Raw genomic sequence first — 22,012 nt, forward strand, 5'->3', positions numbered from 1 at the left:
CCATGTAGAAGCCGCCCCTCCCCGCCCCTCTCCGCCTCTTGGCCTGGCCTTGGGGGAACCTGCACGCATCTCTGGTGGACTGCCTCCCAGGTTCAGGCGCAGGTTCTGTTTTCTTCTGTTACCCCTGACCTCAGATCCCCTATGGTTCTGCTTCTGAAGAATTGCTTTGGGAGGCGCCTTGACGTCCTCAGATCTTGCTTAACCCCACGGTTCTCCCAGCCCGGCGGGGGCGGGCAGAAGCGGTGACGAGGCACTTTTTTGCAAGCAAGGGGAGGGGAAAGGAACAGACCCCGACATCCTGGAGGGAGAGCATTCTGGCTTGCGGAGAGAAGGCATTGGGATAGGACCAGTCCTAGTTCTGGACGCTGCTGCACACCCAGTCCGGTCCTGTGGGTTTGGCAAAGCAGCTGGTAGGGGCATTAGGGCCCATTAGCAAAGGCGAGGTTGTCATGTGGGAGCCTGAAGCTGGGGGTGAGGGGCGAGAATGTGTGATAGGAGGGTACTTCTCAGCTGCCACAGCCTTCGGAGCAGGTGGTCAGCACGTGGGGGGGGGGTGGAGGAGGTTCCCCGCAACAGATGGCCCTAGACAAGGGGGGAGGGTCTGGCCATCTGCACCTGGAGCCGCCTGTGAGCTCCTCCCCCTTAGCGCAGAGAGAAAAGAGCTGGGGGGAAGGGAAAGGGTGCCTTTATTCGAAGAGAAGGATCGGCACCCACCCCCATCCACCAATACACAGGCTGGAACCCCGGAAGAAGGCAGCTGGTAAAGCGAGGGAGGCAAAGGTGAGGACCGCCTCCAACAGCCACCATGTCCCCTCACTCCTGAGGATCCTGGAAGACCTGGGGCTGAGGGGCGCCCCCTCCAGATAAGAGTGAACCCCATGAAGGGGCCAAGGGTTCACTTAGATGATGGCAGTAATTCGCTGACTCCCAGGTTTAGAATTCCAGGATGCCCACTTTGGATCAGGGAACTAACTTCAGGGGCCTGAAGATCCAAGACAAGAAACTAGTCTCTGACACCAGGATAGAGCGTCAGGGGGTAAGAAGAGCCGTAGCAGAGGACCCCGCTGTGGAACTGGTATCCCCGGATGGAATCAGTCATGGTGGGGTCGTCAGGGAGGTCCTTCTAGTCAGGAGGCTGCTGGCAGTGGCAGTGCTTGGCGACTGGCCCAGTAACGGTGGTAGGTGTCTTGGAAGAGGTCCCGGCAGGCGATGTGGGCGTGGAGGCGAGCACAGGCTAAGAAAGCCCCAGCTAGCTTGCGGTGTAGGGCGTAGGTCTCCTCAGGTGGTGGGCGCAGCCGATGCCGAAGCAACACGGGGATGAGGCCCTGTATTCGGTGAGCTGTCTCTCCAGCCCCGAAGTCGTAGGGACCCGAGGAAGCAAAGGGCTCCCCCAGAATCATCACTGCCTCCACGTGGGCGTCGGAGAATGCCTAGGGTGGGGATGGCAGATGCATCCAGACGGACATAATGTCCTCTGACTACTTCAGAAGAGGCAAACTGCAAGGGCTGGGACGTGACTCACTGGTAGAGCTGGCCTAGAATCCACCAGTGAGGGGCTGGGGACCGGGTGGGGCTCCGTGGTGGAAGACTTGCATTGCTAGCCCAAGGTGCCGGAAAAGGAATAAGTAGACACCAACTGTCCACACCCCCCCCCCCAGTTACTCTGAAGAAGCCCTGGCTTCTGACAGACTAGCAGCCTCTCTACTCCTCAAACCCAGGATCCCCAGAATAAATAGTGGTGCTCCCCCCCCCTTAGTAGCCATACCCTCCAGCCCACCCCAGAGCTCCTCAGTATAGACTAGTCCATCCAGTTATCCCACTCCCCTGGGATAGAAATACAATCTCCACTCCCCCACCCCATCCTTCTCCAGTTGCTCAGCAGAGCGCAGCAGCTCCTATGTCCTCCACTCCCCAAAGACATTAGTCCCCTAAAGGAAACACAGCAACAAACACACCAGCCCTTCTGCCCAGTGGCCACCAACCTTGGTTTCAAAGCCTGTGAGGAATTTGAGATCCTGGGATTTCTTCAGGACTCGATCTCGGTCTCCATCAGCAGCAGCCTTCACCACCTGGGATGTCAGAGGATAGAGACCCGTGTGGAAGGGAGGCTTTGGGGGTTTGTTTCTGCTTTGAGGCAGTCTGACATAGCCTACACTATCTTCAACTCACTATGCAGCTGAGGATAACAGTGAACTCCTTCCTGATCTTCCTGCCTCTGCCTGCAAGAGTTAGGGGTCTGCACCATCACACCAGGCTACAAGACAGGTTCTAGGTAATAGGAAATACCAGCCAAAGGGGTATAGTAGTACATACCTACAATCCCTCAGGAGGCGGGTCAGGATTATGAGTTCAAAGCCAGCCTGGACTATCAGGTAACACTGTTAAAAAGGAAGGGAGGAAGAGAGTGGGGAGGGGACATCTTGCCCACCCTGGATCCACCTCCATTTAAACTGTCCTGAGTACACTCTTTCTCCTAGAAGCTTCCCCTCCCTACTCTGTCCCTGCTATGTCTCCCTCAGGACTGGGGAGAGTCTGGTGGAAATGGTCAGGGCTCTGCCACACTGAGAATGCAGACTGTCTGGAAGCCACCACCACGAGGGGCACAGAGTCACAAATGTTGGTGGGTCCACACACCAGATAAGAATGGGTGGTATTTGGTGTCTGAGACTGCCAGAAGGCCATCTCCCCTACTGGATTTTGAACTCCTTGGGTGTAAGGGTTCCAGATGGGTCCAGTTGTACTGGTCATGAGACACAGCACTCAGGATGCCCCTTGCTGTGGAGCTAAGTTCCTGTCCAGTCCTGTAGAGGGAGACCCCGAGTTCCTGGGGCTCAGGGGACTCTAGGCAAACCATAGCTGGGCCTCTGCTTTCTCATCCGTTAAATGGGAGGAACCAGGTTCCTCCTGGGATCACTGTGTGGGACTCAGCACTGTGCCTACAGCGGGGAGCTTGACGTCACTGGTTGTTGCTGGCTGTCCCTGGGCCCCTGTGCAGAAGAGGCGAGCTTAGAACAGAGGAAGGCGCCAGTCCAGCCCCAACCCACTGCACTGCCCTTTTCTTTGGGGGGGGGCAGGGACAAATAAGTAATTCTGTTGTCACTCCCCTACTTGTGCTGTCTGGCCTTCTGTTAGGGTTCCATATAAATGGGCTGATCCCCCCCCTTTTTTTAAAAGATAGCTCAGTCACTAAAGGTGCTGATTAGCCTGATGACCTGAATTTGATTCTCAGGCCCCACAGGTCCCACATGGTAGAAAGAGAACTGATTCAGCAGATTTTCCTCTGTCCTCGTGTGTCCCATGGTGCATGTGGGCATGCGTGTGCATGTGTATGAATATATATACATATATATGCATGTGTATATATGTATATATACACATGTTTATGTATGTATATGTATATACACACAATGCACCTAAAAATAAACAGGCTCTTAAGAAACCCAGGCTGGCCTTGAACTCATGATTCTCTTGTCCTGTCCTGCCCCAAGTACTCTGATTATTGGCCACCACATTCAAACAACAGTCTTGGGGTTGTTGTTTAAAGGTTAAGGTGGTTTTTGGAAGGGAGCATCCAGGAGAAATAGATGGTTCGAGTACTCAGGGAGGTCTTGGCTTTATGTCCCAAATGGCCTGTGTGGGGTAGTCTGTGTCACCAGTTCTTGTCAGCAGTTAGAGGTGGCCTGAAAAGTTCTCGGGCCAGAGTCTTTGGCCATGTCTCAGCCACCTTTCTCCTTTGTCTTCAAGACTGTTAGTGCCCATGGCCCTTTGTCCACTAGGTTTCCTCCCAGCCAGCACCTCCATAACTTCTCACAGCCCCCATGGGCTCAGTCCCCAGTCTTGGAGGTTACTTGCTGTCGGGGTTGGGGGGAGTTTTCAACTCTATTGTTCCTCCCCAAGTCCTTTCTGAAGCACCTCAGGAGATTAAGAGTGCCTACTGCAGAGGGGCCTAGGACCCAACATGTCTGGGCTCCACCCAACACCTGCCTGTCCAATCAGAACATGGGTTTCCCTTTGATCCATGTATGAAGGACAGAAAGGGGCTTTGGATCCCCTGCTTGCAGATGGTTATGAGCCCGTATGGGTGCTAGGTGCTGAGCTGGGGTGTAGTGGTTTGAATGGCCCCTACAGGCTCATCCGTTTAAATACTGAGTACTTGGTCCCCAGCTGGTGGAGCTATTTGGGAAAGTCTAGGAGGTGGATTTGTTGCAGGAAGTGTGGGTTGACTTTCAGGTTTCAAAAGTCCACACCTGGCATAGTTACCCCCCCCCCCCTCTCTCTCTGTGTTCTGCTTGTGGATCAAATGTAAGCTCTCGGATGCTGTTACAGCATCATGCCTGCCTGCTACTATGCTCATGGCTTGAGGGTCATGGACTCACCCTCTGAAACTGCAAGCCAACCCCCAAATAAATGCTTTCTTTTATAAGTTTGCCTTGGTCATGGCGTCTCTTCACAGCCATACAACCGTGACTAAGACTCAGTTGCAAATACTCTATAACCGCTGAGCCATCTCTCCATCCCCAACATGGCCATTTCTGTTCAGAAGTACCACCGGGCAGAAAGGATGTTCCTAAATTCCCTCTTTTAGTCATTTGAATATGAATGGCCCCACAGGCTCATATATTTATCACCAGGGAGTGGAACTCTCTGAAAGGCTTCTTCCTGATTTTACATCCCTCAGCTCTCAGTTCAAAAGCCCCTCTTCCTCAATCTGGGACAGGCTCTTCTAGATGCTCACAACAGCCGCCATTTCCTCAGCCTAGCCCTGACCCTTCTGTGTCCCTGACTGTGGAACACAGATGGTGAGCTCTGTGATGGGGAAAAGGAGGTGGAGGAGCAGGGCTGGGCACCAAGGAGATGTCGGAGAATGTCTGAAGTGACTAGACGAACAGAAAACCTAAGCTGCATGTAGACACAAGTGAGCTGGTCTCTGCAGCCTCTGGGACTGACTGACTTGGAAGACATGGAAGAACCACGTAGGTGAGAAAGCATTCCTTGAGGAGCTACAGCTTCCTATGAGGCGCAGGCTGGATGTCAAGACGCTGGACAGGGAGGTCATCTCTGGCTCTTCTCTCAGCAAGGTCTGGGACATGGGCTCTGAACCCAGACTACCTGTGACCCACAGGCCTGCTGGGATTTGGGGAAGCTGCTCTCTAAGCCTCTGTTACATCACCTGTAAAGTGGAGCTCTGAGTGGCCCTGGCCACTTTCAGTCAGACGCTACTTGTAATAATATTAAGTGGTTGATCGCTAGCTGTTATTAATATTACTATTATAGAGTGTCACTCTGTAGACCAGGCTGGCCTGGAACTCACAGAGATCCGCCTGCCTCTGCCTCTCAAGTGCAGGGATTAAAGGAGTGTACCATCACCGCCCGGCAGTGAAGGCCCATATTTCTTAGATCCAGTTTGCTTTTCCTTCTTACCCTGTTCTTACTATCCAGCTTGACCCTTGACCCTTCAGAAGCCTCAGGGTTGGGGGTACTCACCTCAATGTAATGGTCTGTGAACTCTGTTCCAAATGCCCGGCTTGCTCCAAAGTCCAGTAGAGTCACCTGGAACAACGGGTGAAAGGAATGTAGGACTGAAGTGGTCAGGACAGCTCCCTCTCCCCTACAGCTCCACTCTGGCTGTTCAGCCACACCTACACACAGGCAAACACTGTATTCTTGGGCATGTCACACACCCAGCCTCTTGTTTGTGGATATGAGGAGGCCAGGCCTCTGTGATTGAACACCCCTAGCCCCCAACTGATGCATTCTAGGCAGGTACCCTAAGACTGAGCTTTAGTGCTGGATTAAAGGTGTGCACCATCACACCTGAGGTATCTTGGGCCCATAAAGTAATGAAGAAATAAGACATCTAGAAAATAAGTGAATACCTACAAGTCCTACTACTCAGCTTAAAATATCCATACCACCATCACCGGTTTATTCCTCCCTTGCTTGTATACTCCCGGGACCTTCTCCAGGGTCATCACTTTCCTGAAACTAATACCATTAAATAATTTCCTGAGGACTGGAGAGATGACTCAGTGGTTGAGAACACTTCAGTAAGTCTTTTAGTGGACTCGGGTTCGATTCCCAGCACCCACACAGTGGCTCACAACTCTTGTAAACTCCAGTTCCAGGGAATCTGATGCCCTCTTCTGGCCTCTTCAGACACTACACACAAACGGTGCACAGTATAGATGCAAGCTAAACACCTGTACACATGAATTCTAAAATAATTTTAAAAAGTAAATTTCCCCTGAAATTCCCACGCACACCTTCTACATTCGTATGTAGGCACACACCATATCTAATACAATAATAGCTGCATAGTGTAAACCTTTGTATTTACAGAGAAGCCAGGCCCGGACACACGTGTCTGCAATTCCAGGTGAAGCACGAGGATGAGGAGTTCAGCGCCGACCTGGGCTGCACAGTGGGTCCCCAAAAACTCTCACAGTGCTTCCTCTAATGTCCTGTAATCTGTACTTGGGGCCCAGACGGCTTGTAGTTTTCCCCATCATGGTGTTAGCTCTGGTTCATTCATTTGGATATATATATCCAAATGAATATATATATATATATATTACAGAGATAGAGGAGGGCACTGGGTCCCCTGGAACTGGAGTTACAGATGGTTTTAAGCCACTGTGTGGGTTCTGGGGATCAACTCAGGTCCTTCTAGTGCTCTATCCACTGACCCATCCCTCCAGCCCTATTTTTTTTTTGTATTTATTATGTATTATGTATGGTGCATGTGTGGAGGTCAGAGGACAACTTGCTACTCAGTCCTCTGCTTCCACCACGTGGGTCCCGAGGATTGACTTACGGGCTGGCAGGCTTGGGAGCAAGCATCTTTACCCACTGAATCATCTCTCTGGCCCCTGGGGAAATGGTCTTTTCAGCAGCTAGCTAGCTGATGTACCCTGATTCATATCCTCAGGAACCAACCTGGTGGCTGGAGGCGTCATACAGGAAGTTGGCCCAGTTGGGATCTGTCTGCATGAATCTGAACTCAAACAGCTCGCGCAGACACAGCCTCAGGAGCTGAAAGCAAATCTGGAGGAAGGAGACATCTCAGTGGGGCATCCAGGAGAGAAAGTGCGAGCTCGGCCCATCCCCCTTCCTGTCCCACAGGAGATATACCTGATTCCGGATGTCCTGACTCAGGCCCTGGCACTGGTCCAGAGGAATGCCCCCAGCCAGCTCCATGCCCAGCACACGTGCAGTGCACAGTTCCTGCACCACAGCTGGCACCCGGAAGAAGGGGTCGTCGGCCAAGAGCTTCCTGGGGCAGGAAGAAGGCGAGGGATGAGAGAGATTTCAGGTGGGGGCTTGGCTTGAACTGGCTGTTTTACTGAGAGGCCCTTCAGGCCACGCTGCTCTAGGCTTTCATTTCCTCCTCACTTCTCTGGCGTGGCAACCATGGGTGACAGCCACTACCTGGCCAGACTGGTCTTTTAACTGTGTGTGGCTGGAGACCCAGTTACCACTTCCCTCCCATTAGTCCTTCAGGTGACTTGACAGTGAGCTCAGAATATCTGGTTCATGCGTCACTTAAAAAGAATTTATGGTTGTGATGGCGTAGTGGACAAAGGCACTTGACCCATAGCCTATGACCTGAGTTTGACCCCAGGGCCTGCATATTCCTAAAGTTGGCCTCCAAGCCCTACATGTATGCTGTAGCATGCACACACATGTGTGTATGCACATGTACACACAACATTAAATGATAAATATTAAAAAATATTTTTATAGTTTTTAAGTTGTTTGAGGTCAGCCTGGTCTATAGAGTTAGTTTCAGGACAGCTAGGGTTGTTACACTCTGTCTAAAGAAAAAACAAAAACAAACAAAAAAAAAATTTTTTTTTTAAGTCTATGGCTCTACAGTGATAGTCAACAGTCACTCCTGGGATCACCAGAGAATTTCAGTGACTCGTGGTAAACCTGGGTCTAAGCTGCATGTGGTAGCACTGGGGAGTGGAGGCAGGAGGTCAGCCTCTGTGACATCTCATTCCAGATCACCCAGGGTGCATGATGAGGTGCTGTTTCAAAAAGCAGGTAAGCAAGCAAGAAAGAAAAGAGGGCTGGAGAGATGGCTCAACAGTTAAGAGAACTGGCTATACTTCCAGAAACCCTGAGTTCAACTCCTAGCACCCACATGGTGGCTCACAACTGTCTATAATGCCAGTTTCAGAAACTATGAAAATATGACGCCCTCTTCTGGCCTCTGAGGGCACTGCATGTACTTGGTGCACACAAGCAAAACACCTATGCCCATAAAGTAAAAATATAAATTAAAAAAAGTAAATTCCTGCTGGGTGGTGGTAAGTACCTTTAATCCTAACACCCGAGAGGCAGAGGCAGGCAGATCTCTAGGGCCTGTGGTCTCAACAGTGGTAACTAAATTGAAGAATCCTTTTCTGACCCAGATGTGTGGTGCATGCCTGTAATCTCAGCAACTGGGAGCCGGAGGCAAGAAGTATATGCGTGGTACACATACACTTCCCTCCAAGAGTACCTAGCGTGGTACACATACGCTTCCCTCCAAGAGTACCTAGCGTGGTACACATACGCTTCCCTCCCTGGAGTACCTAGCGTGATACACATACGCTTCCCTCCAAGAGTACCTAGCGTGGTACACATACGCTTCCCTCCAGGAGTGTCTAGTGATTTCAGCAGGTTGACAGTTGCAATGTCACAGTGGTAATGCTTGTGTCATAGTCTGCCACTGAGACCTGGGTGTGATGTGCATGCTTATAGTCCTAGCATAGAGAGGTGGAGTTCAAGGGCATCCTCAGCTACATAGGGAGTTTGAGGCTAGTCTGGGCTGCATGGCATTCTAGCCCCCCAACAAACAAAGAAAGGTCAAGGAGTTACCTCCATGAATAAAATGCTTACCACATAAGCATGAAAACCCAAGTTTTGTCACCAGAATCCATGGGGGAAAAGCTGGGTGTGGTGCACACAACTGTAATCCCAGACATGAGGAAGCAGCCCTGTGGTCCCCTGGGGAGCAATGGTCACCCACTTCTGGGCCAGAGAAAGGTTCTGACTCAAAAACCAGATGGAACCTAACTAGGGTTGTTCTCTGGCCTCCACATGCCTCGCACATACACAAACACACATGTACACATATCACCTCCCCAATAATGAAGTTCTTCTCTGTGTGTTTTGATACTGGACAGTGCTGGTTGGGTGGATGGGAGGTAACAGTGCCAGCCTCGGCCAACAGAAGTGATAAGCTGAACCACAAGTGTCCAGGTAGACCAGGGACAAAGAGGATGAATGAGGACCCGTGGGGACGTTGGGGACAGGCAGATGAGCAGGCACGAGGGGCAGGCTTTGGGAGATCCTAGGTGGGGCTGCTCTGACCTGCTCCACAGGGTCCCGCTCTGGGCTGGAATTTAGCCCTAGTTTGTGTGGTCTCTGATACTGGCCCGACTTCTCAAGAGCCAGGCATTTAATCAGCACACCTCCCCTATGGGAATGCTCTCCCGAGGCCGCTGTACAGAATCAGGCCACACAGCCTGGTGAGGGCTGACCTGACTGAATCCCATAGTCATCAGGGTCCAGGACACAGGTTTGGATGACTGCTGTCTGTCTGGACTGTCTCCTCCCCCGGCCCTGAGCTTGGCATGTTGGGAGTCATAGCGGACTTGTGAGCCACACTGTAGTTTTCTCTCAAGGTGTCTCTTGTTTTTTGTCTTTTTGTTGTTTTGTTTTTTGAGATGGTGTCTCCATAGCTCAGGCTGCCTCAGACTTATCTGTGTTGCAGAGGATGACCTTGAATTTCTAACCTTCCAGCCTCCACCTCCCAGCACTAGGATTGTGGGCCTTAGCCACCACACCTGGTATGTGTGGTGTTGGGGTCAAAGCCAGAGCATGATGTGTGCGCAAACACCAACTGAGCTGCACCCTCCGACTAGAGTTGTCCTTAATCCAGGACAGAAGCGCACTGGTCTGTAGCCATAGAGACCCGGATGTGGCGGCATATGCATCCAGTGGGAGCTGGAGGCCGCAGGATCAGGAATACAAGGCCAACACAGCCACACACTGAGTCTGAGACCAGCTCAGCTACACATTGAGATCCTGTCTCAAAAGATAAGAGGGCGGGGCTGGCTAGAGAGATGGCTTGGCAGTTGGAGCATGTTTGCTGTTCTTCCGGGACTCAAGCTCTGTCCCCAGTGCTCACATTAGGAGGGTCACAACTGCCTGTAATTCCAGCTTCAGCAGAATCCAGAGTCTCACATACACTCAAAATAATTAAATGAGTCAACCAGTAATATTGAAAACACCATAAAAGCCAGGAATGGGGCACACCTGTAATCCCAGCACTTGGGAGGCAGAATCGGAATGACTGGAGCAAGCTTGAGACCAGCCAGGGAAACACAGTGAGACATATCTCAAAAACAAAAACAAAAACGCTGTAACTTATTTATCCACCTTGCTGAACAGATTTGATAGATTTACGTTTCTAGGTTAAGGCTTGTACACATTGGTGCTCTGGAATAAAATTCTGATGGTATACAATATAAACGTCCACACGGAATTAATCAAGGAGGCCGATGATAGGGATGGAGCTGAGGACACGGCTCAGTGGGTAAACTGCTTGCCGCACAGCATGAAGACCATGTCAACAGCAACAAATGACAGTCTGTGCCTGTCATCCGGCACCAAGGAGACAGATACAGGAGCACCCCTGGGGTCTGCGGCCAGCCAGTCAAGTCAAATCAGGGAGTTCTAGCTTCAGCAAGAGATGCTTCCAGCACTGGCTGCTCTTCCCGAAGACCCAGACTTGGTTCCCAGCATCCTCCTGGTGGCTCACAGCCGGCTATAATCCTGTTCCAGGGGAATCCAACGCCCTCTTCTGGTGCCTGTGGGCACTGCATGCACGTGGTGCACAGACACAGTGCAGGCAAAAAACAAACTAAAAAATTTTTCGAGTTTTTGTTGTTGTTTTGAAACAGGGTCTCATTTTGTAGCCCTGGCTGGCCTAGAACTCCCTTTGTAGAGGAGGCTGGCCTTGAACTTACAGAGATCCACCTGCCCCTGACTGCCAAGTGATAAGATTACAGGTAAACATCACGCCTGGTGTAAAATGAAATTTAAAATTAATGAAAGTTGAGCTGGCCTGGTGGCACATTCCTTTAAATTCAGTACTTGGGAGACAAAGGTGGGGCTGTATTCTGTAAGTTCAAGGTCTAGGCCAGCAGGAACTGCCCAGTGAGACCTTTCCAGAAGCTGTTGTTTTTAAAGATTAATTTATTCAGTATGTCTACAGTGTTCTGCCTGCATGAATGCCTGCACACCAGAAGAAGGCAGCAGATCTCGTTATACTCATTACAGATGGTTGTGAGCCACCATGTGGTTGTGACTCTGAGAGAAGTGACCTGCACAGGCCCCCAGAGAACATGCAATAGCAAGAAATGGATGGAGAGATAAAAGAACCGAAGGAAGAAGAGTCTGCAGTATCACATCCAGCCCAGCCCGGTCCCCCGGGAGCCTGCAGGGGACGTCAGCTTACCTGAATGTCTGGGCACAAGCAGCCTCTCTTCGGTAGTCACACTCCCAAGCCAGCTCTTGCTGCAAGGCCTGCAGGCTCTGCTCAGCAAACAGCCCTGGGTGGTGTGAGGGACAGCAGTTGAGGATGGTTGCCCATCCTCTGCCAGAACGCTCAGGCTCCTATGCGCTCCTGTCTTCTCTGCTTCTCTGGTCCTTACATATTTCTCTTTCTACGGCTCTCACTGTCCCATGCACCTCTGTTCTAGACTTTAACCCCCTCCTTTTCATCCCTCTTTTTTTTTTTTTTTTTTTGGGGCAGGGTCTCTTGTAGCTCAGGCTAGCCTCCAACTCAATATGTAGCCAAGGTTGACCCTGAACCCCTGATCCTCCTGCTCCCAGCTCCCAAATCCGGGGATTACAGACATGCTTCTCTGCTTGCCTGTACATCTGTGACAGGGTTTCTCTGTAAAGTCCTGGCTTGACCCCAACTCTCAGCAATCCTCCTGCCTCAGATTCCCTGTGCTGGGATTATAATTGTGAGCCACCAGACCCAGGTTACCCACCTCATCTCGGAGCCACCTATCCTCTGTCTTTCCCCCAGCTGTGGTCTCTGTGAAAGTCTGAGGCCTGGGCTTGACTCTAGTGAGAGCTGCCACAGGCCTCAAGCACTTCTTTTCACTTGCTGTTAGCTAAGAATGGCCCTGAACGTCTGCCCCCGCCCCCGGTGTGGGGGTGCTGTATGCCCTACCACATCCTATTGGGTATCAGAGCTCTCAGCCCAGGGAATTGTGCATGCCGGACAAACACTGTACTGAGCTATATCCCCGGCCATCGTCTCCGCCTTCTGTTTAAAATAAACCTCACATTGCCCTCTGCCTCTCATCTCGCTTCTAGACCTGTCCACATCTCTCTACCGCCTTTCTTGCCCAGGAACACACTTGCTCTGTCTTCTACAGGTGATCCCTCACGTGACACAACACAAACAGGACTGCCCACCAGCTCCTCTCTCTGCTTCTGTCTGTCTGTCTGTGCATTTGTCTGGACTTGTCTCTTTGTATGTCACATCCACTCATCCTCGCTGAGCTTCCCCTCCTGTCACCCACGTGATGCATGTGCACCCACAATGCTGTCCCAGGCTGGCCCCACTTCCTCTCACCCTCTGGTAGGCCCACACTCATCTTGAGCAGGGCCAGCAGGTTCTGCACATCACTCTGGATGCTCTGGGCAACACCTGGGTACTGTCAGGAGGAAGGAGGGGTGGGAAGTCACGCGTGCCTCAGGGACAGCACCATGCCCATCCCCGACCCCACCCAGCCTCCCCACTCACCTGGATCTTCACAGCTACCTCAGTCCCATCCTTTAGCACACCTTGGTGTACCTGCCCAATGGAAGCAGCAGCAAAGGGCACTTCCTCCAGAGAGGCCACCTTGTCCTGCCAGTCCTTGCCCAGCTCCTCTTCTAGAACTCTCTGAAGGAAGTGAGCATGACAGTTACCATCATGGTTCCAGTCAGCGGAGTTCATTCCCTGTACCGAGCACTTGTGTTAGCGAGCCTGGGGCTCACCCTCCGCTGATACATCATCTTACAGATGTGAAAACCAAGGCTCAGGGGAAGCCTCTTGCCCAGGTGAGGGACCAGCCAGATGCAATTATTCAGTCTGTGTTTGAGTGGAGGAAGCAAATGTAGATTTACTAAGGGATGTGAGAAGGAACTCCTAAGACTCAGAGTTCCACAGGAGGAACAGCGACATTGCTGTTCCTGTTTTTCCAAGGCAGGGTCTCACCGTGAAGTCCTGACTGGCCTGCCACTCTCTTCGTAGACCAGGCTGGCCTTGAACTCAGAGATCCACCTGCCTCTGCTTCTGAGTGCTGGGATTAAGGGCAGGCACCACCACCGCCCAGGGGGATTGTTAATGAAGACTAATAGCATTCCTTATTGGATTTCCAAAAGTCATAAAGTGATGATGAAGTCGGGTTTCCTTTGGTCCTGGCGTGGTTGTTAGAGTGGCTCACAGAGCCACAGTGACTACCCAGGTCACGTGATAAGCAGCAGACCAGAGAGCAGGCAGCTAGGTGGCTGACGCCTATGCCCCCATATAGTTATAGAACAGCTCAGTGCTAGGTATTACGCTATCCTATTTACAGACAAAGTCTCCGTCGAATTTCTTTGTGTGAGGAAAGGTCTAAGGTAGCCCAGGCTGGCCTGGGATTCTCTACAGAGCTCAGGATGACCTTGAACTCCCGACCCTACTGCATCTAACTCCAAGTGCCATCACGTCCTAGCATGAGCTCCTTTAGTTAACCACAGCTCAAACTTGCATGTCTCTCATGGAGTGACAGGGATAGGCTTATGCCTGTCTATGCAATATAGACTAAGGGCTTTATAGATTATATGTTGATCTATGCAATCCACTGATAAGGGCTACCAAGCCACCATTGTCCCAAACCAGATACTCACCAGCATCTGCCAGCGGGGCATGAAGTCAGCACTCTGGCGGACTCTCTCAAAGATTCGCTGCAGCTGGGGGCTGATGAAGCTGTTGTCTTGGGAGACAGTGGGATGAGGGAAATAGTGAGGGAGACAAAGAGGGGTTCCATGTGAACTCCTGAAATCAGGGCCGGCTGCTGGGTGGGGTGGGAATGAGGTCAAAGGTCTAGGGTTGAGGGTCAGGCTGTACCCTGGATGCTGAACATCTGGCCGATCTTGAGGGCAGCCCCCCGGACTGTACATAAGGTTTGCACGATCCTCTCAGCGTTGGCCTCAGAAAGGAATGGGCTGGAGCCCAGTCCAGAGCCACCGTCTGTTGAGAGAGGTAAGCATCAGTAATAGGTGCACAGAAAGAACCTTGCTTTTCTGCTGCTGGTTGGTTGGTTTTTCACTTTTCAAGACAGAGTTTCTCTGTGTAACAGCCCAGGCTGGCCTCGAACTCACAGAGATCTCTTTGTCTTTACCCCTGAGTGCTGGGACTAAAGGTCAGTTTTTTTTTTTTTAATTTACAATGTAGTACAGGATAGCCTCAAACTCATAAAATCCTTCTGCCTCTGCTTCCTGAGTGCTGATATTACAGGTAGGAAATAATAACAAGAAAAAAAAAAGAGAGAGCTAGGCATGGGGATTGATTCTTGGGTAATCCCAGTAGTCAGAAGGCCAGAGGCAGGGAAGGATCCATGTAAATTCAAGGCCTGGGCTACAGGAGACCCTGTCTCAAGGAAAAAACAATGACCTGAAATCTATTAATTACTAACCCACCGCTAATATCAAGTGCTGGAAAGATGAGCAGCAGCTTGAACTGAGACCTGTGATGTGGGATTCTCCTCTGTATGCTGTGAATATGTTTATTACCATTGCTTAATATAAAAGCTGCTTGGGGGGCTGGAGAGATGGCTCAGAGGTTAAGAGCATTGCCTGCTCTTCCAAAGGTCCTGAGTTCAATTCCCAGCAACCACATGGTGGCTCACAACCATCTGTAATAGGGTCTGGTGCCCTCTTCTGGCCTGCAGGTATGCACGCAGACAGAATATTGTATATATAATAAATAAATAAATATTTTAAAAAAAGATATGAGAGCTTGCTAGAAATACACTTGAATCATTGGCCAAACAGTGTTGTAATTAATCTAGTTTCTGTGTGATTATTTGGGTCTGGGCGGCCGGGAAAGGAATGAGCAGACTCTGGCGACAGACATGTCCGATGAGAGAATGCTAGTGCAGCCCCTGACAACAGGCAGCTTCTACAAGGGATGTCCAAAGGCAGTGGAGTTCCTTCTCCAAGTGTAAACTCAAGAGTCAGAGACAGAGTGACCACATAGTTCCGAACACACAGCTACTAAACCTTGCCACATGAGTGCATCCCCCTGACAAAAAGTCAACCACAGAAGGCAGATAAGCCACAGTGGTGGTAGCACATGCCTCAAACCACAGCACCGAAGCAGCCTAGGCAAAAGGATCAGAAGTTCAAGACCACACCTTTAATCTTTGAACTCCGGAGGCAGAGGCAGGTGGATCTTTGTGAGTTTGAGACCAGCCCAGTCTACAGAGTGAGTTCCAGGACAGTCAGTGCTACATGGAGAGACCCTGTCTCAATAAATAATATAAATTTAAAAAGTTAAGCTCAAAGTTTTAATCTCCCCAATAATGTAACAATAAATAAGAGCCACATAAACACTATCTTTAGAGTGATCATTGTATTTGTGATCCTGGAGCTGGAACCTAGAAACTCAAACATGCTAGGCAGGCACTTTACCACTGAGCCCAGACTTGTTGGGTCTTCAAAAAATTCTTCACAGTGGTGCATACCTTTAATCCCAGCACCCAAGAGGGAGAAGCAGGAAGATCTCTGTAAGTTTCAGGCCAGCCTGGTCTACAGAGTAAGTTCCAGGACAGCCAGGGCTGCACAGAGAAACCTTGCCTCAAAATAAATAAATAAATAAGTCATCCAGGATTCCTTTAAACTTGCTTTGTATCCAGACCAGTCTTGATTTCACTTTAGTCTAAAATATCTTGATTTTAATTTTTTTTTTTTAGCTAGGTGTGGTAGTACACACCTTTCAACCCAACACTCAGGAGGCAGAGGCAGGTGAATCTCTGTGAGTTCAAGGCCAGCATGGTCTACAAAGAGAGTTTCAGGACAGCCAGGGCTATAGAGAAATCCTGTTGTACCCCCACCCAAAAAAAAAAAAAAAAGATTTTATATTTTTATTTGTGTCTGTGTGTCTGTGTCTGTGTGTGTGCACCATGTGTGTTAAAATCCGAAGCAGCCAGCAGAGGGCGCTGGATTCCGTGGAGCTGGAGTTACAGGCAGTTGTGATCCACCCAGTGTGCGTCCTGGGAAACAGTCAGTGTGTTTGACCTCTGTGTGCTAGATAAACAATTTACGCGGGAGCCACCGGAGCCACAGCGGGCCTACACCCATCACTTGCAAGCAAAGCTCTAGCACAACCCCAGGCCTGGAGGCCAGAGCTGGATGCCCAAGCGAAGCTGCTTTACTCACCAGGCTGCGAATTTCCTCCTGGCAGCGACTTCTTGGTCACCTCGGCCAGTGCTCCCAGGCCCAAGCCCATCGCCAGCCCTGAGGAGCAAGAAAGGAAACTCTGTGCTTGCTTGCCTGGACTCCTCTCTCAGACCCTCACCCCTGCCTCTTGGAAGGTGTCTAGAGGCCTTTGTTACTCAGTTAATAGAGAAGCACCCTCCTAGCTGAGCTGTATCCACAGCTTTTCTTTTCTTCTGTCGCTTTTGACTGAACACAGGGTCTCACAGAAGTTACCAAAACTGTACATTCCTAGAATATTAGAAAAAAAAAAATTCAGCCAGGCGGTGGTGGTGCACGCCTTTAATCCCAGCACTCGAGGGGCAGAGGCAGGTGGATCTCTGTGAGTTCAAGGCCAGCCTGGTCTACAAGAGGTAGCTCCAGGACAGGCTCCAAAGCTACAGAGAAACCCCGTCTCCAAAAACAAAACAAACAACAAACAATTCAGACAGGGTTTCACTAAGTTGGCCAGTCTGACTAGGCTCAGTAGTCTAGGCTGGCCTTGAACTGGAAATCCTGCTGAAGTCTCCTTAATAGCAGGAGCTACCATCAGGAACGACTCACGCTTACCCTTTCTTCTGACACGCTTTTGTAGCCCAGGCTAGCCTTAAACTCATTATGTCACCTCTCAGTGCTAGGATTTTAGGAATACGCACCATACTTGGCCTTATCTTAATTCATATATATATTTTGCTCGCAGTTGTGCAGACGGACAGAACCCAGGGCCTCACGGATGTCAACTCCAAGCTCTGTCTTGGCATTGCTTCTCAGCCCTTCTCTTTATGCTCATCACTTACTTCCCGTGTCTTCCTCTCCCTGCAATGCGGTGTAACCCCCAGGCTTCCTCTTCATTTCCTCCTCCTGCTTCCACTCTCCTCTTGCACATCGTTTGGAGACAAGGTCTCAGTGAGTAGCCCTAGCTGACCTGGAACTGACTATACAGACCAAGTTGGCCTAACTTACAGAGATCTGCCTGCCTCTGCCCAAGTGGCGGGACTAGGCCTGGAGGGATGGCTCAGCCGTTAAAGGCTAGGCTCACAACCAAAAATAGAAGAGTTCGGTTCCCAGCACCCAAGAGGTGGGAATAAAGGTGTGTACTACCATTCCAGACTTTGACCCTTGTTCTTTTTCATTCTTTCTAGATTTTATTTATTTATCTTATGTATATGAGTGTTCTATCTACATGTCCGACTTTATGCCAGAAGAGGGCATCAGATACCACTATAGATAGTTGTTAGGAACCATGTGGTTGCTGGGAATTGAACTCAGGACCTCTGGAAGAGCAGCCAGTGCTCTTAACCACTGAGCCATCTCTCCAGCCCTTGACTCTTGTTCTTAAAGATATGTTAGGCCCCATGCCTCTTTCATTGCCACCATCTCTAGCTTGCAGCTGGCATTTGCCAAGTATGCTGCACAGCCCTTCTGCGTCTCCATGCTGTGTCCCCTGCATTAACTAGCTTTGTTCTCCGTGAAACACATTTGACAGAAAAACTCACATTTTGCAGAAAGGGAAACTGAGGCTCAGAGAAGTGAAGTAAATTGTCTAATCATAACATTGAAACCCTGGGCATACCGTTGCCCAAGTTCTACCCATAACACTCAACTGAGCCCATCTTTAACATCTGAGCAAGGACCTGTGATGAAGGAGAAATTTACATCATAATAACCCGTAGAGAGTGGGGCAGTGGAATCAGGAGACTCGGAAGTTTGAGGCCAGACTAGGATATAGGAGATATTATCAGACAAAGCATTTGTGTGTTGGGGGGTGTTGGGAGTGTGTGGTGGTGTACAACTTTAATCCCAGAACTTGGCAGGCAGAGACAGGCTTACCCCTGAGCTCGAGACCAGCCTGCTTTCAGGCAAGCTAGGCCTGAAAACCTGCCTCAAAAACAAACAAGAGGGCTAGAGAGATGGCTCAGAGGTTAAGAGCACTGACTGCTCTTCCACAGGTCCTGAGTTCAATTCCCAGTAACCACATGGTGGCTCACAACCATCTATAATGAGATCTGGTGCCCTCTTTTGCCCTGCAGGTATACATGCAGACAGAACACTGTATACATAATAAATAAAATAAAAAAACAAGATCATATGTGCATTATATATATATCCATATTCAATATCCATTTGTGGTTTTTTTCCATTTGTGGTTTTTTTCTATGCTATTCTCTCTCGCTCTTCCTTTCTTTTTTGAGACAAGGTCCATGATGCCCAGGTTGGTCTTAATTTGTGGGTTCAAGTAGTCCCACATTAACTTATCAGGCGGCTTGATTTCCAGGCATGTACCACCAGGCCTGGCTTTCCAACCTTCAGTTCTCAGCCTCTGAAGAGCAGGGATTACAAAAGCTTGTGTTACTATGTCCAGCCCCTCCTTTCCCTCTTTCCTCTAACTTTCTCTCCTCTAGACAGGGTCTCACAGAGCCAAGGCTGGCCTCAAACTCACTGTGCAGCCAGTGATGACCTTGAGCACTTGAACGTCCTGTTCCTACCAACACCCCAACAGCTGAAATTACAGATGGCTATCCTGGTCTCCTCTCCTTTCTTAAACATTGGCTGCAACACATTCCTTTATTTTATACATGTTTGAACAATCCTGCTAAAGGACCTAAAGTCAAGTCACACATTCCCCCACCCCCAAACTCTTCCATAAATAGAGGAATAAGTACACACGGTACAAGATCTTTCTCAGGACAGGTTCTCATAAACGCTTACATTCCTGCTTTTCTGGGGTCTGCGGGTCTTTGCCAACTCCATCACTCTTTCCTCGTCTCTCCCCCCTCACCCTGTCTCTGATTCCTCCTTTCCCTTGCTTCACCCTATGAATGCTGCCTCTGATCTAGATCACAAGAAGATCCCCCAAGCTGCACCTACCCCCAAAGCTGGCCAAGCGGCTGATGCGGGAGGCAGGTACCTTGCGTTCACGCGAGCGATCACTAAGCTGAGAAAGGGGAGAAGGTGTGAGGTAGGGCAGGTGGGCAGAGTGGCGGATGAGCCCTGCCAGCCTGCTGCCACCTTCCTCAACATCAGGACCCAGTGCTCTCCCAGAGGATCCCGGGGTGGGGTGGGGGTGGAAGCAATGATACCTGGGGCCGGGGTGCCTTCCTGAGCCGGGCTTCTCGTGCCCTGCGAATGTCCTCCTCACTTAGGCCTCTTCCAGACTGGTCCTGATGAACACTTTGGGCCCGACAACCCCTACATAGTCCCTGCAGAGAAGTGGATGTTAGTGGAGTGGAGAGCTAGCCCTCCTTTTTGGATGCCTCTCTATCATTTTACCCTCAGCCTCTTTTCCTTGGGGACCCCCTGCCCCAGCCTCTTACCCACCAGTGGGGCCTAGGCCCCAAGGCCCCACAGGGCAGATGAGCAGTCCTGCCCAGCGGTCCACGGGTCCCGCGCAGCGCGGCCCCTAGCTCCAACCACATTGCCTAAGGGATAATAAGGATTACAGAACTGGGCCTCCTTGTTTCGCCCCTTCTTTGAGCGCCCCCCCCATTGTTAATTGAATTCCAAGTTTCTCCTAGTTACCCCCCACGTTCCTAAGAACTCGGGTTTTCCCTAAGCGCCCCCAGCACTCCCCCNGCCTTGCCGTTGCTAGGGTTCTTCCCCGTTGCTAGACACCTACAGATCCTCCAGGACTACTCTCTACTTTTCAGAGGCCCTCTTGTTGCTAGGCAGCGCCTTACCCTGGGCTGCTAAGTATCCACAATTCCCCTCCTGTACCCCCCCAAATACCCCGTTACGGGGCACCTCCCCCGTTGCTAAGCACCCGGTCCACCAGGCTCAGGCTCCCGGTTTAGCACACGCTGGGCCTCTTGAGTTTCCGGGAACATCTGCATGCCCGCCCCCTCTGACCAGTTAGCCAATGGTAGCGTAGCGGCTCGTTGACGTGTACAAAGTACACCCCACTGAGCGAGGAGGCGTGGCAAAGGGGGTGGGACCTAAGCATTGGCTCCGGGAGCCTTCTGGGTCAGCCGCGAGGCACGTGAGCCCCAGATATACCCAGGGTATTTCTTGAAAGCATCGAGGGATGCCTTTGAGAAAACGTCCCTCCTCCGCTCCCCAGTACTTTTTCTCTCTCAACATCCTCCCTCTCTCTTGTAGCCAAAGGTGGATACCCTTGAACTCCTTCACTTCCCACCTGCTGAAATTGCAGGTCTGCACCATCAACATCCAGCTACATTTCCTCTTGGCAAGCTCAAAAGCTATCGTATGTGTTTTGGATTTTTTCCCCCAGTGGATGCGCACAAACGCAGGGCCTTTTGCATGTGACTGCTAAACAAGCTTCTCCAACACTGAGCCACACCCCTGCAATATAACCACACATTCGTCCAAGCAAACATTTTCCTTGCACATGGAGACTCTCCAGTTTGCACCAACACCCACATTCTGGCATCCAGCCTCCATCCTTGCACATCTAAATCCTCTGCCTGGCATAGGAAAACTGTTTCTCCGCTCAGGCCTTCAACATGATTCCCCTTGGCTGCATACTTGTGTCTGTGTTCCCTCCTGCACCCTACTCTCTGCTCCCCGCCCACTCAAGAGATGGCCGTCAGTGGGAGGGAGCCCTCTGAAGGCCAGACATTTCCCAGAACACAGTCAAGATTCCCAGTGCTGAGTCAGGAGCCTTGGCATGGAAGAAAATTGACTCACTCTTCTCGTTTGGAATAGAAACAGCTGCTGGTTGGGACATCTTTCCCACCACCGACTAGAGAACTGCAGATGTGTTTACACGGGTGCTCTGTCTAGCCTCACCCTCTTTGACGGGAACTAAAGATCCCTGTGCCTGACCCTTTGCTATGTGACCTCAGAAGAGCCCTCCTCCGACTCCAGACGTCATGTTCTCAAATGTGTATGATGTATGTGGTGGGTTCCCATCTCTGACTTCTCAGCCCAGGATGAGATGACTCATCCCGGAGCCTCGGGCCCAGACGCAATGTCCCTACTATGGGTGACTCAATTTCAAGACTAAAAGGACCTCCTGTTCTCCTCCAAAGACGAGAGTCTGACTCGGGCGATGCAAGCCATGTCACCACAAGGGATAGACTGAAAAATCACCTCAGACAATAATCCTACAGGGTATGGCTCACTGTGGCCCTGCGTCACGTATTCTTACACCTGAGTTCATGGCGCAGGTTACAGACAAAGGCTAGCGAACGGCAGAAATCTCAAAGTCCTCCCTGGTAAACTGGGAAAAGAAAAAAAATGGTGCTGGAGGTATATGTCAGGGATAGAGCAAGTGTGATCACCAGCATTAAAAGGAGGGGGGCTGAGGAGATGGCTCAGCTGTTGAGCTTACAACCACCAGTAACACCAACTCTAGATCCAACGCCCCCTTTTGGCCTCCAAAGGCACCTGAATGCACCTGCACAGACACACACACACATAAGGAAAACTAAAAAACAAACCAACCTTGTAGCGAGGCGTCCCTTACTGCAAAGTGATTGACAGAGGTAGGGATCCAGTGTCGGGCCCTGGCACACAAATCCTCTAGACACGAGTCATT

At 50.6% G+C, this 22,012-nt stretch overlaps 1 protein-coding gene across 5 annotated transcripts; it reads right to left on the reverse strand.

The window, feature by feature from the left end:
• Positions 1 to 669: 669 nt before the first annotated feature.
• Positions 670 to 20,350, reverse strand: Coq8b (coenzyme Q8B). Of its 5 annotated transcripts, none has more exons than XM_050129043.1 (15): positions 20,242 to 20,350; positions 19,830 to 19,934; positions 19,596 to 19,715; positions 19,384 to 19,450; positions 16,480 to 16,557; positions 14,168 to 14,290; positions 13,948 to 14,033; positions 12,818 to 12,958; positions 12,647 to 12,728; positions 11,513 to 11,606; positions 7,132 to 7,273; positions 6,937 to 7,044; positions 5,485 to 5,550; positions 1,983 to 2,069; positions 670 to 1,430 (listed from the first exon to the last, which is right to left on the reverse strand). In XM_050129043.1, exons 2-15 carry the CDS (start codon positions 19,929 to 19,931, stop codon positions 1,128 to 1,130), a joined length of 1,599 nt encoding a protein of 532 aa, XP_049985000.1. In that variant the 5' UTR covers positions 19,932 to 19,934; positions 20,242 to 20,350; the 3' UTR covers positions 670 to 1,127. The 5 variants fall into 5 exon arrangements, with proteins under 5 accessions (XP_049985000.1, XP_049984999.1, XP_049985001.1 ...); XM_050129042.1 differs by having other exon boundaries at positions 20,193 to 20,329; XM_050129044.1 differs by having other exon boundaries at positions 20,276 to 20,300.
• Positions 20,351 to 22,012: the final 1,662 nt, after the last annotated feature.

This window comes from Alexandromys fortis, unplaced genomic scaffold, assembly GCF_014885135.2.
Source record: "Alexandromys fortis isolate MF-2015 unplaced genomic scaffold, M_Fortis_MF-2015_v1.1 scaffold_293, whole genome shotgun sequence".
NCBI lineage: Eukaryota > Metazoa > Chordata > Mammalia > Rodentia > Cricetidae > Alexandromys > Alexandromys fortis.